General features: G+C 41.2%; 1 protein-coding gene across 3 annotated transcripts in view; it reads right to left on the bottom strand.

Annotated features, from left to right (window-relative positions):
- PTPRG (protein tyrosine phosphatase receptor type G) overlaps positions 1-15767 on the bottom strand; it is a 798688-nt gene that overhangs the window by 602794 nt on the left and 180127 nt on the right. For all 3 annotated transcript variants that reach the window (XM_004616469.2, XM_055134736.1, XM_055134735.1), the window contains exon 2: positions 7396-7500. In XM_004616469.2, the coding sequence (XP_004616526.1) occupies positions 7396-7500 (105 nt within the window). The remainder of the gene's footprint in view (positions 1-7395; positions 7501-15767) is intronic.

Here is a 15767-nt window from a genome sequence, read left to right as displayed (position 1 = left end):
GATACATTTAAGGGACTGTCAGGAATTGAAACAAGAATTCCTGCAAGTGAAGCATGCACTTCAGCCCTGGGAGCCATCTCCCCAACCCAAATATCAAGGGGTTTTTATTGTTAAGAAAAAGCAAAGGAAGATGTCATAAAATGTGTTTCTTTGATTATTGTTTGAATTTTGAATCACACCTAGTGTTGCTTGAAGGTTACTGGTCCCAGTTCCATTTCTCTCTCTTTTTGTGTGTGTGTGGGGGGGAGGTGTGGGGGAAGGTCAAGTCACTCATAACAGTGCTCAGAAATTACACAGTCCCAGGTATTAAACCTGGGTCTCCACAGCACACAAAGAATAACCTCAGCCCATTTTGGATGCTCTCTTTCCCCTTCTCCCTCCCTCTCCTCCCCCACCCCAATCACAGGCTGTAACAATTTCTTTCAAATAGTGGAGAGGGGGAAAAAGTCAAACAGCCAAAACTTGGAAAATGCTCAAGGTTTCTTAGGCATCTGGCAACACACTTTTCTTTTTTATACATAAAGCCTTGGTTAATATATGACCATATGTGTTTGTTCTCACACTATCCATCCTTGTAATCATAGATCAAGTGTAAGAAAAAGAGTACTTAAAAGAAGACAGTTTGTTCTTCAATATAGTCCCTACCTTGAGGCCCTACTATTTCAAAATATTTAAACAGGAGCAGAGGAACTCAAAACTTACAGGGAAAGTTTTGACTCAGAAACAAAGCTTAAAGTATACTAAAGATATGAACTAAGAACTACACCACATATTCACCAGGCTCGAAGTTAAATGTGTTCTCTTCACAACCAACCCAATATTCATCATTTACTCATTTTTAATCAAATACAATGCCACTGTCAAACTCCTTGGGGATCAACAATTCACTTTGCTTTCTCTCTCATGTACCACCTTAATGAATCCCCACATTTCTTCTTTAACTCAAGTCCATAACAGTAGAAACTGTAGTATTCTTCATCCTGTCCTCTTTTCTTCATTGACTGATCCTTAATTCTACAACCACTGTCTCTACTTAATCATAAAACCATTTTTGTCAATAGCCAACAGAATTTCACAGCAAAACCCTATGATGGCTTTCAACCATCACTAGTAGGCACCATCTGTAAGACTCTTCATGGTTCTAGTCCTCTGCTCTCAATTATCTCCTTAAATTTCTCTACCCCCCAATATGCTCTGAATGTACTGAACTACTTTCAGTTCCCCATCACTGACAGATCACATCAAGCTTCTAGGCATTTCACACGTCACCCTAGATATCTGTCTTAAAGGCAAGAATGTGGCAAAAGCAAATCTGAGAAGCATGGATGGACCCTCCCATTACTGCAAAAACCCAGGTAATAAAATTTCTAGATGACCTGAAGAAACATAAATAACTCCTGCTTAAAAGGTGCAAAGGGATTAATAAGAACTTAGAAATTAACTAATAAAGGAGAAAGAGAATTTTTTTTAAAGTTCAGTTAAGACCTAAGTAATTGTTGGGGGGAAGAGGGAGGACGCATTTATTTATTTTTTATGTCGGGCCTGGAACCAGGGGCTTCATACATGGCAAAGCACGCAGTCTACCACTGAGTTACAATCCTAGCCCTGTGGTGACAGCCCCTTTGAGCTGGGATTTAAAAGGCAGATTACTCTCCCCAAAGATATGGTTCAAGCATAGCAAAAGACCTGTATAACAAATAAATTATTTCTGAAAAATGATTCCCTATGACACTTTTGTAGAAGGCTTTAAAACAACAATATTAACATTAAACTTTGACATTCTACAATGCCTTCTATTCTTTTAGTGACAAAAGCAGGCTTCTGTGGGCATATATATTTTTGCTTTCCCATATACATATATATATGTATATATATAATTTAAAATAGACATGGAGTGTTATTTTAAGAATTTAATTACATCTTAAGTTCACCAGGGGATCTTGTTACTTAAAAGAATCCAACAGTGAAAACTTTTGTAAATCACCCATTCATTTACCTGGATTTTATGGCAAGATACCCCGAAAGTGAGTTCCCAAACATGGGCTTTGGCTGGAATCTTATTTTGTCCATCATCCATTTACCCACTTTTAAAAATGTGCATTAAAATAGACACAAAATGAAATGATGTAGTACAAAGCTTGAAAAACAAGGAAGTTACAGCCCTTGTACTCAAGGATTCTACATTTAGCTGGAGAAATTAGACATGCTTCCCCTTCTGCCCCCCCAAAACAAAATCTACAAAATGAGATGCTTATGAATAGTATAACGAGGTAGCATATAATTAAGAATCTAAAAATACCTATTCCATTCCAGAGGCCAAAAATTATACCAGGTGCTCACATTTTATACAATCCTCAAAGTCAACCTCAAGGAACAACGTTTTATGCCCACTCATAGCTGAATAATTCAACAATACAGTGGCCAATTAGAATGGACCTTGGATGACTCACCCCTATCTACAGTCAGGCAGGAATGGCTCTTTGAATAATTCTGCTCGATCTTTATACTGTACACCATACCAGACACTTCTTGCAGTGAACTTTTTGACTATTACACATCTAGTTTTGCATTTCTTATGGGTGACACTGCGCCCCTTTTATGAAAAAAATAAATAAATGTTTTCATCTATATAAAAGGAACATGAGATATACATGTCTTTATATGTACAAAAACGAAAGCAGTAGATTAAAATAGAAGGAAAAACCACAACCTGTTTTTCTCTAAGAGTTCGAGGTGTAGGAGGGGAAAAAAAGGTAACTTTATAAAAATGCTTCACATTTTCATTTGAATTTGCTCCAGATTTGTTTCTCATTTCACTTCCTTACTATGACGACCTATGTAGCACACGCTTCTTTATTACAGAAGTACTGGGCAAACTCCAAAATTCATGAGCTGTCATCACCTCAAATAGCACAGAAAAATATCTGTATCTCGCCAAGTGAGACAAACAGAGAACAAATTGCTTTAATATTTTCAATGAGAAATATCAAACTACCTCGTTCTCAAGCATAATTCTGTGTGAAGTATCAAAAGAAATTCCCCCTTTTTTCCTTAAGACTTAGAATAATGAAAATAAATCCAACGATTTCAAGCAATCTTAAAATTCCACTGTTGTTATTAAATGTTGACAATAATAGTATCTTAGTGTTTCACTTCTTATCTCCTAATCATATTCTTAGGAACAAAGTTATCAGGACCTCCCATTATACAGTAAAAAAATTAAGAACCAGCAAGACAACAAATGTTCAGATGATCACAATGGGACTAGATTACAAACACATTAGCTCTAACTCCTCATAAACAATTCCCTATAGGTGTGTGCAAGAGCACTGTTTGGTAAGCTTTCCAAAGCCAAGCTCTTAAATGCTGCTAACATAAACAAGATGTATTCAGTAACCAAGGTGATGCAATGAAACAGAAATAGCTTTTTTAGTCTTAAAGTCAAAAACTACACCAACAACTGCCATGATTACTTTCCTCAGTAAACAGGAGTGGGATGTTCCTGACATAACCTGCTCAGCATCGTTCACCAGACTCAACCCACACAAGGGCAACTGATGAGAAGTACAAGGAACCCAGAGACCTCAGAATCACTAATGCCCACTCACCCTCTAAATCCATCTCATCCATTCCTTTAGTATATCCCATTCCTTCACCTCTCTGAGGCTTTTGCAGGACTGTCAGAATCACTAGAAATCCAAAGTATAGACCTGCCTAAACTATTCCCTCTAAAAGTAATATAAAGAACTTGTCCCTTCCCAAAAACATCTTCCAGAATTGTATATGCATAAGATTAACATCTTAACATTTCCTCAAAGACTCAGACTTACAGAAAAGGCAAACCTTTTTAATAAAAGAGCCAAATTAAAATATTCTAGACTTCCATCAGACACTCTTAACAACTACTCAACTCAAGCACTCAAAGGAATGGTGTGTCATGGCTGGGTTCCCAATAAAATTTTATACTCATAAAACACATGATAAGTGGGTAATTGGTCTAGACCTAAACTTGAAAGTTGTTTGCTAATGTTCAATCTCTCCAAAACAGTGCAATTCTAGATCAAAAGCATTTAGGTTGCTTCATTTGGGGGGCAGTGAAAATTGGAACTGTCCAAAAAAAAAAAAAAAAAAAAACCCACCTCTGTTAGGCATAACTATCCACTTATAATTGCAAAAAATCAACAGCAAATTTAAAAAAGTGATTTTTTTAAATAGCAAGAAATAATAGTAGGCAATTTAGGCCAGAAATTTATTAAATTTCTAGTATTTCTCAGTTTATCTTCATAGCAATTCTATAAGCGAAGAAATATTATGCCCATTTTATAGATGGACCAATATCATTAAGATATTAAGAAATTAAACCTTTGAATCATGGTCTACTGATAAATTTCAAAAGTCATACTCTCATGTAACATACCCTCAAGGCACCAACGGCATTCCTTAAAAAGGAAAGAAGACAAATCAATATATAAATGGAATGACATTTAAGTTAAACCAAAATAAACTTTGGTTAAATTATAAGCATTTTCCTCTGCAGTAAGTCTTTCTCTTGGAAGTCTCATTTTTCCAGCAACAGGCATACCTGTTGAGAAGGGTTTACACCCTAGGAAAGAGTCTTGTATAAAATTTGATGAAGTTTTAAGATGCTGATTTTAGTACTGAAAGAAGCAACAACTTCCTGCCCTTTCATTAAGGAACTTCTCTGATGGATCACAAGTTTCCTCAGAAGGAGAACAAGATTTTCTTGGACTCAGACATGAAACGACCACCATTACCAAGGAATTTTCAGAAGAAATGAGAATTCAGGCATTAAAGAAACATACCATCAACTGCTATTTTTCTCATCCATTTCTTCTTCAGTGTCACATTATGCCTAGCAAGTGGTTTCACGAGTGCTGCCAAATCAGTCCATATAAAAAAATATTAGATGGCTAACTTGATTCAAACAAAACCAACAAAACTCAAAAACAGAACAGAAACAAACTAATAGCCTAAATACCCTATCTAAAGAGCCAGGAATGGTACTATTAGTCTCTGAAATAAGATTATTTTCTCGATTTGTAAGTGTGGAGGAGGAGAAGTGGGCTGAAAAGAGGTATCTTCCTTGACTCATGAAAAGTATGGAAAATTCAAATCCCAGGGTTCATAAGTAAACTTCGTACTAGACCTTATTAGTCTATTCCCAGTTCCATAACAGCATTTTGTCCTGCAAAGGGAAAGATGAGAGGCTGCAACAGGGACCACAAGCCCTGTGAGAGTTAAAGGGCATATTTATCTGGATGTTTACAGAAAGGTACATCAACCCTCAACGCCACCAAAAGTGCAACTCCGTATGTCCAGACACTATGCACTCCACAACCCCTCTAAATAGAAGAGAGATCCTTTAAGTCGATCGTAGTTACTATAACAACAAAGGCTCCATCACAAAAATTGTGACACTCACATGCCAGTTCTCAAGAAAGAACAGAAAAAGGCCTTGTCTTTTTCCACTACCACTTGCCACTGAAGATGCTGATGGGAAATAGCTTCCAATATCCTGAATAATGGCATTATTATTCTAAATTGATGAACTGTAAATAGCAGTCCACTTTATGCCTCTTCTAACTAATAAGGAACCACAGAGTACAAAATGATAAATTTTATTTGAGTTTCTTGGCAAGATGCAAGATGCTTTTATATATATGTATATGTATATATACATATATATAAAATTTTGGCCTTCATCCCTTGATTTTCTTCATTTATCAGAAATAGTGACAGAAAGGCACTAATTAGATAATTCTAGTCACAAGGAACTGGGTGTGATGGAAGACTTCAGAATCACTATCTGTTCCTTGCAAAACAAAACAGATAGGCTATTCTCCCTGTAGGGGCAGGAGATTTATCAATAGACAAAAGGATGCAAAAAAGCCAATAGATAAGGTGTAATTAAAGATCAGGACTATAAATTTTATACTGACATAAATTTAACAGGATGTGCAGAAGAAAATTCAGGATTTAAAACCAGAGCATTATGAAAATAATACCTTCCATTCTATTTGCAACAATATTGCATAATATACAGATTTATTATTAAGACTAATACCCATGTCTCCAAGCCTTTTTATATAAAGGATTTGAATTAGTCAGTGCCAAAGTAATTTCTAAAGTGGTCTATCTTCCTCAAGCACTTCTCATTAATTAGCTACAATATATTTTCCATATTATTGTGAGCATCCAGACCCTTTTTAGAAATAACAATCCATCTATCACATTTGGAGAAGTTTCTACAACAGAGTCTAGAAAAATCTGTATGTTCTTGAAGATTTTCGAGTTTTTTCCTCTTCAAAGGATAAGAAAATGGATCTAGGAGATAGCACCAGGATTAATTTTCACATGTGCCCCACGCCAGTGATATCGCCAGTATCACACAGAAAAATTGACGCATTAGGTATGGCTTTGTAGCCTCCAGTTATGCCAGGGTGGGCCATCCTAGCACCACAAGACCCAAGTAGTACCACCTTCTTGGGTCCTTTCACTGAACAACAGTGGCCCAAGTAGCCAAAAGCTACCAGGGGTGGCATTTGGGCCCCTGAGCATCACTTGGGAGGCAAATATTACCAAAATAAAAATTGAGGCTAGAGAGATAGTACAGCAGGTAGGTTACTTATCTTGCATTCGGCCAACCCCAATTAGGTACACAGCACCACATATGATTACCCCTAGCCCTGCGAGGAGTGGATCCCGGAGCACAGAGCTAAGAGTAAGTCCTAAATATAGTCCATGTGGCCCAACCACCCCCCAACACACACACAAAAGACAAGAATATTATTTCCAATAGAATATGCAACACACTTATGACACTGTCCTTTCTCTTCACTGTCTGAAAAGCGAACAATAGAAATGAAAAAGAAAAGGTGTACAGAAAGCCAAAGATTAGAGGGTTGAACTATAGTCAACTAACAAGATTTGATCTGAAAATAATTTTGCATTTCTTAACAGCACATAATAGATCATTTTGATATTGTAAAGTATTATAATATTTAGTAGACAATTGGCAGCTCGAGATTTGTTTTGTATTTTCTGCTTTCAGAAATTACAGCAACTGAAAAGCCCAAAATGAAAAAGGTGGTGTCTTTGGAAAATTACTAGTTTGGTACAATAACTCATTAACAAGGAAAGTTCTGAAATAAATGCAAATTGAGGGGAAAAACCAGGCTGAGAAAACAGGTGGGAGAAATAAATTAAGGTACTTAACAACCCAGAGAAAAAAACAGACTCAAATGTTTCAGCTTTTAGTGAAGTACAAAGGATGTGAACAAACCGAAGTTAGGTGTGAGAGTGAGTCTAAGGGTGGTTTACAGTGAGTTTTATGGGTTGTTAGCCGGCCTGTGTGATCCTGATGAGTCAACTCACCCGAGTAAGCCCAGTATGGGTCACCTGAGGCCTTACGCCTTCGAACCTGTGCCGAGCTCCCGTGTCTGTTCTCGTGCAAGGTGCCCGCGTAGCCTTCTGTCAGCGCTGCAAGAGAGGAGAGTTCCAGTGAGACAAGCATCACCCTGGGGTTGAAAACAGGGAGTGACCTAACATTTCCTGGAAGTACAGGCTATGGGGCTATAAGAACGGAGACTACCACGATTACTATTAACACCAGTTCGCAATCGTCCTCTATGCCCGCAAGCACAGTGCACAAAGCACTGAACAACATACCTCGACGCATTTGCAAGCTACCACCTAGCAGTAGGAATAGTAGTTTTAACGGCTAGACTACTTTATTTCCTAGGTAACAAACTAAAGCTTGGAGTGAAGTGACTTAGGTTGTCCCAGGTCCCACAACGCGTAGACCTGGAAGTTGCAGTTAAGGTACTAATAACAGACAGGTATAATTAGGGCAAAAGGTCTCAGAGCCTCATGGTGGTTTGCTAAAGAGCAAGAGCGTCCTTGGAGCTTGAGAGAGCAAGAGGTGATCCTCCCTCTTTTAGACACTGAAGAATTAGGCCTCGGAGACACCAAAGTACTTTGTGCTGATTATGCAGTTAAGCCTGCAGCAAATCAGAAAAGCAAATGCAAGCATGCCAACGTGCAACCGGTAATAAAGACAACATCCACAGTCCTTGGAACTCCCGCTTGTCACACCTAAGAATGCGAAACTTAGACACCCATGCCCCCAATGCTCCAGGTGAACAATGCTCATGAAAGAAACCACGATGCAGTTTTTGAAATTCCAAAATGAGCCTAATCCTCTGTCCTATTCTAGAGCGAATCCCTCTACCTGCAGTGTTCCAGGGAGGGCATACCCTACAAACTACTCTGTAAAAGAGAATTTCTCTTGCCATAATCCCACATCAGAAGGTATTCACGTGTAAGAAGACAACTATCAAAGGTGCCCAGAATCCAAAATGAATTCGATTACACTTTCAATAATACATCCCACCTGTCTGTTTTAATATTAAAATGAATACACCCAAACAAAATCAAGTGCTTTAAAAAGACAAGAAAATGGTGAATTGAAATGTATATTCCATTTAAGATTAAGGTGGCACCAGGCAAACATAATACCTTCTCTATTTCAATTTAGTCAAAGTAAGAATAATCATCTCACCATGATGAGTAGGTACTTCGTTGATAATGTGACAATTATGGAGAAAAATAAGGAAACATATAGAGTATCTTATTTTATGCTTACATGTCAATTGCAAACATAGGCTTTACAAGAACAAAGAAACAAAGATCTTCCATAGAGACAGTCCCTTTAAAGGGAAAAAGAAATCCTCTAAAATGCAAAAACACTTATAAAACATAAAGCTGGTAGCATTTTTGACAGCTCCTAGATTCTGAACACGTAAGTCCAAATTCTGAATACCTAAGTCAAACCTTCGTCATCATTTTTAAAGTATAAATCCAAGTTAAGTACCTTCCATCCAAGCATCCTACAATTTTGTGCATGAGCCATTCAGAGTCATGGACATTAATATTCAAAGTTTTGCCAGGTCAGAAACAAAATTCTGGGCGGGAACAATACTACATCAGGTAGGCCATTTGTAAGGCATTGCCTTATACACAGTGACTGCCCCCCCGCCACCACCACCAGGTTCCATCCTCGACAATACACGTGGTTCCCAAGGCTTCCAAGAAGTGATCCCTGCCTGAGCTCAAAGCCAGGAGAAAAGCCTCACGGAGCACTGAGTGTGCCACCCCCTCCAAAAAAACAAACATCAAAACCCCCCACTACATCAGGTAGGGCGTTTGCCTTGCATGCGGCCGACCTGGGTTTGATTCCCAGCATCCCATATGGTCCCCTGAGCACCACCAGGAGGAATTCCTGAGTGCATGAGCCAGGAGTAACCCCTGTGCTTCGAGAGGTGTGACCCAAAAAAGAAAAAAAAAAACCCACTTCCTGGGCTGGAGTGATAGTACAGCAGGTAGGGCGTTTGCCTTGCACTCGGCCAACCGGGATTCGATTCCCAGCATCCAGTATGGTTCCCCAAGCACTGCCAGGAGTAATTCCTTGAGTGCACAGCCAAGAGTAACTCCTGTGCATTGCTGGGTGTGACCCAGAAAGAAAAAAAAAACCCACTTCCTAATAGACGTTTTTTCCCCCACTAAATAATTACCAGTTCACACGAGATCCATGATCCCCAAATAATCCTCCTTGTATCAGTCAAGAAGTAAAAGGGTATCTTGACCACAGAGATAGAACATGGAAGTACACTGCCCTAATAATGAAACTATGAGCACATGAGTAAGCCCAGATTTGTCTTTTTCAGGTACTAGCCTGGTTTCCAGGAAATACATGGTGGAAGTGGGACATTTTGAATAGAAGATACAACAGAGAACAGAGGGCAAAGACACCAGCGGAGACCAATGGGAGAATCTTTGTACCCTGTGCTCAGAAGACTCAAGTTTCCAGGGCCCAGTTGAGGCCCTGACTTAGATTCTAACATGGAATGTTGGAAGAGAAAGACCCTTCCTGAGAAAGTGTTGACAGTCTAAAGGTGCTGCTGGCCACATCCCAGCAGTTAACCGCAAGCCCAAGGTGGGCCAGGGAAGCGGGGTGTTGACAGGAAAGCTGAAGCGTCATCAGCAGTGACAGCCTCCATGCCCCATGCTCACACTGAGGCCGTGGGGAGGGAGCAGCCAACAGTATACTGTCTACTCCCCACCCGCCCGGGTCCAGGATTTGACACCCATCCGTGTTGGAAGATCTCAGAAGCAGACAGGTGCCCGCACCTGCAGCATCTGGCTGGGGCCACTGCCTCTGGCCCCTGGGCCTCCACTGAGGGCACCTATCTGTGGATAGAGACTGCAGAAGTGAGAGGGGGGCCCAACAACAGAGCCCCCTGGAGGCCCTAGAGTAGTGCTTTCCTCCCCTTGACTCCTGCGTGCATCCTCTATCTTCAAGTCCTGATTCTTCTTCCAGGCAGTGACTGAGAAAGAATACCTTCCAATCATTCGGCAGCTTGGTCCGACTCAAACTCTGCCGCTGGCCATCAGTCACCTGCTTCTCCGCCAACTCCGACTCTTCTTTCTGGCAAAGCACTCGGTCAAATCTCACTGGCTGGATAGTCAACACTTCTCAATCCCAGGGCAAGGCTTTGCACAGGAGCCAAAGGCCTCCCACTGTGCTCGCTCCAGTGCTTGCTTGACCTCGACATCGCCTGCAGGCCTGGCCCATTAGTGTCCCCCAGAAGCATCTTCAGACCAGATATCTTCTTCCATAGGTGTTGCTGGAACCTGGACAGCAGGTGCTCCCCTGTGACTGCGGTCCCCTCCTCTCCATCAAGTGACCATGAGTTCTTCTCCTGGTTCCTTCCTCACCATGCTCTGCATTGCTGGTCGTGTTTGTTAGCAAGTTGGCCCCTTCATGCTTGTGGAAACCATTGGGGCCTCAGGAGCAGTTTTACCCATAGAAACACATGAGATATGGGAAACCAGGGCCCTGGGCCCCGGGTCATCTCCCCCCAAGCCCAGGGCTGCAAACGGTGCTCATAAGCCCAGAACACTTTTCCCACATCTGGCACCATGGAACCTGATAAAACCGAAACCACAAGTCCCAGAGAAGCCCACCAACTCATACAGATTTTAAAGAGGAATCCCAAATTATCAATAAAACAGAGAAAAAGGCAAGAGAAAGGAAATGGGGCCACACAAAAAAAAATTAAAAAAAAATAAACCAAACCAAATAGAGCCTCACTTCCCTTGTCTATAAAATGGAGCTTAAAGTACCACTTTCATAGGAGTACTATGACTAGCACACAAGCTTCTCATCAAAGGCACTTCACAAAGCCCTGGGCAGAGTGCATGTCAAATGCTTGATAAGGGCCAGGGACACAGTTCACAGGTTGAGGCGCTTGTGCACCTAAGCCCCTGAGAATGTGAGGTATGGCCAAAGCCCCCTCGCCCCCACTCCAAATAATAATGAAAGTCGAAATCTTAGAATAAAGTAAAATGCCTGCCAACGTAATGAAAATGTATCTCAGAGACCAAGTCTGTAAGCACCAGACCCCACCACGCCAGCCACAAGTCATGCACTGGAGAACCATGCAAAGAGTGCCAGCTCCATCAGTAAGGCTGGTATGCTGGACACCAATCATGGTAAACCATATTCCTAGTGGAACTTGAACCTGACCAATCAGCAGAGTTTTCTCTCTTCCTAAAACTGTTATGACAGGGAGCCAGAAGCCTCGTGAGACCGGATGTGGGTCAACTACAGTATCTCTGGAGGAGATGAAAATGGAATAAACTAGAGGAAACAAAAACCTCTGAATCAATTCGGGTTCACAAAACTTAAATCTATGACAAAGCCAATTTGAAAACAACCCATGGGGCAGTTTCATATTTACTCAAACTAAGCATCTGCCAAAGTTCACTTTCCTGTGACTTGCCAGCAAAAGATGCCTCCAATGACTAACAGTGACCGTCAAACAACTCATTGCAACGCCTGATCACAAATTTCTCCATCCAGAAAAGACCATGGTAGAGACTCTCGTTACTCCCAATTCCGGATGCTATAATCATACTAACAACTACAACTGATGCCCTCCACCTGCCTTTGAATTTCATTGGTTTGGAGTAGGACCCAGATAACAGCACTTCTTCCCCGACCTCCCCCTCCCTTTAAAGCTCTACAGGTGACTCTATTTTGGAGCAAGCCTTAAGAAGCACAAACCTCCTTGCTTGGCAACCTACAACTCTGACATTCTCAACTCTCCCCTGCATTGCCTGTAACCTGGCAGGTGATGCTGTAAGACTAGAAATGACCTGGCTGGGCAGAAAACAGCAGCATGCAGCAGAAATCACACCGGTATGAAATTAGACAAAGAATCTGAACTGAACCAGAGTTTGAGGCAGGAATCTCAAATACAAATAAACCAGATTACAAATATGGGAATGGTTTATCTTCCAGGATGTTATTAATTTCTACATGCATCCTTTACAGAAGATATTATCTAAAGTTGGAATCTCCACGCCCACTCCACCCTTTTGTTTCCTGAAAAGGAGGTGCTTTACATTTCCCAGAACTTTTGAGATCACTGGGGTTGTTGGTACAAAGGATGAAAAAGGCAGCCAGCAGCATCTCTCAGTAAGTCAGTGTCATCACTGGCAGCTATATTAACTGTCCTGCCAGGAAGGCAAAGCCACAGAGATTTTCTACCAGATCCCAGGATATTTATATATATTTCATAATTCCATCTCTCTTTAGATTAGATGCAGGCCACAGATTTCAGAGTTTCACACCTGCAAGTATTCCCCCAAGTCCACTAACATAAGAGCAAGAGAGCAAAATCTACAAAGGTACATCCAATTTCAGATACAAGGGAAGTAAATATAACAAGCCCTAGTATGACAATGCAAAGTACTAGAATCTGTATCCTCCCAAAACCCAGCCATCCACATACACCTCACTGGGACGTAAGAGATCTACGCTGAGAAGCTGAACCCTCTGAAGAGGTTCGCTAGGGACTGAGATGTAGTTTTCCATAAATAGCCCCATTGCTGATGTAACAGAGAATTCAGGACCATGCAAGGAAGATGGGCGGGCCCTGTCTTCATCTTACTATTGAGATACAGTGCAGGTAGCACACACAAGGTACAAATGGGCAGAAAAGCTGGCTCAAAGGGCCATGCTGCCTGACTTGTGAAGGGGTCTAAGCTCCCGGTGGATGAGTAGTTCTCAGCCGATCTGGGTTGAAGGCCCTGCATTCTATTTCCAGCACCGTGTGGTTCCTCTAAGCACTTCTGAGGTATCCCTGATGGTCCCCAGCACTATTGGACTGGATCAGCACTGGGCCTAGTGTCTCTTGAGAATGGTCCCTGACCCCACTGGGTGCTGCTAGAACCAAGAGTAGAAGTTATCTCTTTCTGTGGGTGCACCACAATGCATGGATAAGTTACATAAACACCAACAGAAGCACAACCTTCTCCTCTCCACTCCTGCTTTCTAGTCACTGGCTTCCCATGAGAACAGCAAACATGTGATGCAAGAAGCTAGAGTGATAGTACAGCAGGAAGGACATTTGCCTTGCATGCAGCTGACCCAGGTTCCATCCCTGGCATCCCATATGGCCCCCCAAGCCCAAGCACAATGAGAAATAATTCCTGAGTGCAGAGCCAGGAGTAACCCCTGAGCATTGCTGCGTGTGACACAAGGGGAGTGGGTGGGAAGCTGGAAAAATTATCCTTACTACCCAGTAACATTTTTAAAGGCTGCAACTCAGAAATGAACAGAGTAGCAAAGGAATTTATGATCTAGCACTAGATTTCTTACACACAGACTATTCATTGAAGATGACTATATTTATTTTTCATCTTATTTCTTCTATGTCAGTAATGTGTGTTTTCTTTTTCCCTGAACAGCAGCATCATCAAGTATGACTTACTGGCAGTTGCATCATTTAAAACAAAACACAATGCTTCAACACTTTTTTATCCAGCAACGAGATGCATTTTTAAAGCATTTTAAAAAATCATCCTTTGAGGGCCAGATAGAGATCACTCAACTGGTTGGAGCACATACTTTGCATGCAGGAGGCAAGGCTTTGATCTGCATCATCCCTAAGCACCCTGAGAAGTCAGTCCCTATCACTGAGCCAGATGGACCCAAAATAACTGTATTACTGTCATCCTGTTGTTCATTGATTTACTTGAGCGGGCACCAGTAACGTTTCCATTGTGAGACTTGTTGTTACTGTTTTTGGCATATCGAATACACCATGGGCAGCTTGCCAGGCTCTGCTGTGCGGGCGGGATACTCTTGGTAGCTTGCCGGGCTCTTCAAGAGGGACGGAGAAATCAAACCCAGGTTGGCTGCGTGCAAGGCAAATGCCCTACCTGCTGTGCTATTGCTTCAGTCCAAATCAAAAACAAAACAAAAATCATCATTGAAAAAGTGGTTCAAATATGCATAGAATATGTTGGACAACTTAATATCTTATTGGCAAATAGCAGAGATTTGCAAAGAGAAACAATCTGTGATTCCCAAGTAAAGATACAGACTCAGCACACCACATTCAATCAATTTTAATACTTTTTGTATTCTTTTAAGCTCAAGCAGCCAACCAACAGCAACATGGCAGTGATATGGTAAGGCTATGAATCATAGTATTGATTTTCAATATCTTCTGTGCAGAAAATTAAATTATGCAAATGCATGCCTTTACAGATCCTTACCTTAATGTGAAATTACATACTTGCTTATATCAGCAACTTAATTATACAATTAAAAATGGAGCATGCTTATGAAAATATGTAGTTCCACTCTTCAGAAGAGACAAGAAGTGTAAATCCACCTATGGTTATCATGTGACTAATAAGAGGGAGGGGTTAGTGTCACACAAACATATATTCTAGCAAGTTCTCCGGCACAGAACCCATGATGTTTTATGGAGCTGAAATCCTCAATCAGCAAAAAGCTCAGGAGGCATTTTAGTGGTGCTATATGATGCCTCGAGGAAACAGAATAGCAGTGATGTAACCAGGGTAAAACATACAAAGGAGGGGCTAGAGTGATAGCACAGTGAATAGGGCGTTTGCTTTGCACTCGGCTTACCTGGGTTCGATTATCAACATCCCAAATGGTCCCCCTAGCACCGTAAGGAGTAATTCCTGAGTGCAGAGCCAGGAGTAACCCCTGTGCATAACCAGGTATGACACAGCCCAACCAAGTTCAATCCCTGGCATCCCAATACAGTCCCTGAGCCTACCAGGAGTCATTCCAGAGTGCAGGGTGTACCCCCCACACACACCAAAAAAAAAAAAAAAAAAGTCAAGCATGTACACTGCTGTACACTTAAGAGTGGTCTGTAGTGTGCACACACACCACACACAAACACACACACAGGAACACATCTGGGCACTGAAACTTATCAAACTCAGGCAGTGTTCAAGGTCTGGACAGTCTAATATTGAAATGAGTTTAGGAAGGAAATATTGAGTGCTCCCACCACATAGGAGAATAAGTCTCTCAATTATGACAGGATGAAAGTAGAGATTTCAAAACCAATAGCACTAACTAGCCAGTGATGCCTCCGCCTCCCTCAGCAGGCGCAATCTTAAGTCAGGCTGGTTGCTATGCAGACAGCTACACGAGTGACAGGTATTTTCATGAGAGAATTTCCATAAACTACCACCTCCCAGAACTTCTGTGGAGTCTACCTCAATTTCAGCCCGCAGCAAAAAGATAAAACTATTTCCAGACCCAAAGGCCCAATCCAAGCCTATAAAAATATCCTGAGTTACCACCAGTTAAGACATCAATGAAACTATGTGCTATGTGCATGATTTAATTT

This window comes from Sorex araneus, chromosome 4 (assembly GCF_027595985.1).
Source record: "Sorex araneus isolate mSorAra2 chromosome 4, mSorAra2.pri, whole genome shotgun sequence".
Classification (NCBI taxonomy): domain Eukaryota; kingdom Metazoa; phylum Chordata; class Mammalia; order Eulipotyphla; family Soricidae; genus Sorex; species Sorex araneus.
This window is presented reverse-complemented; position numbering and strand designations above follow the sequence as displayed.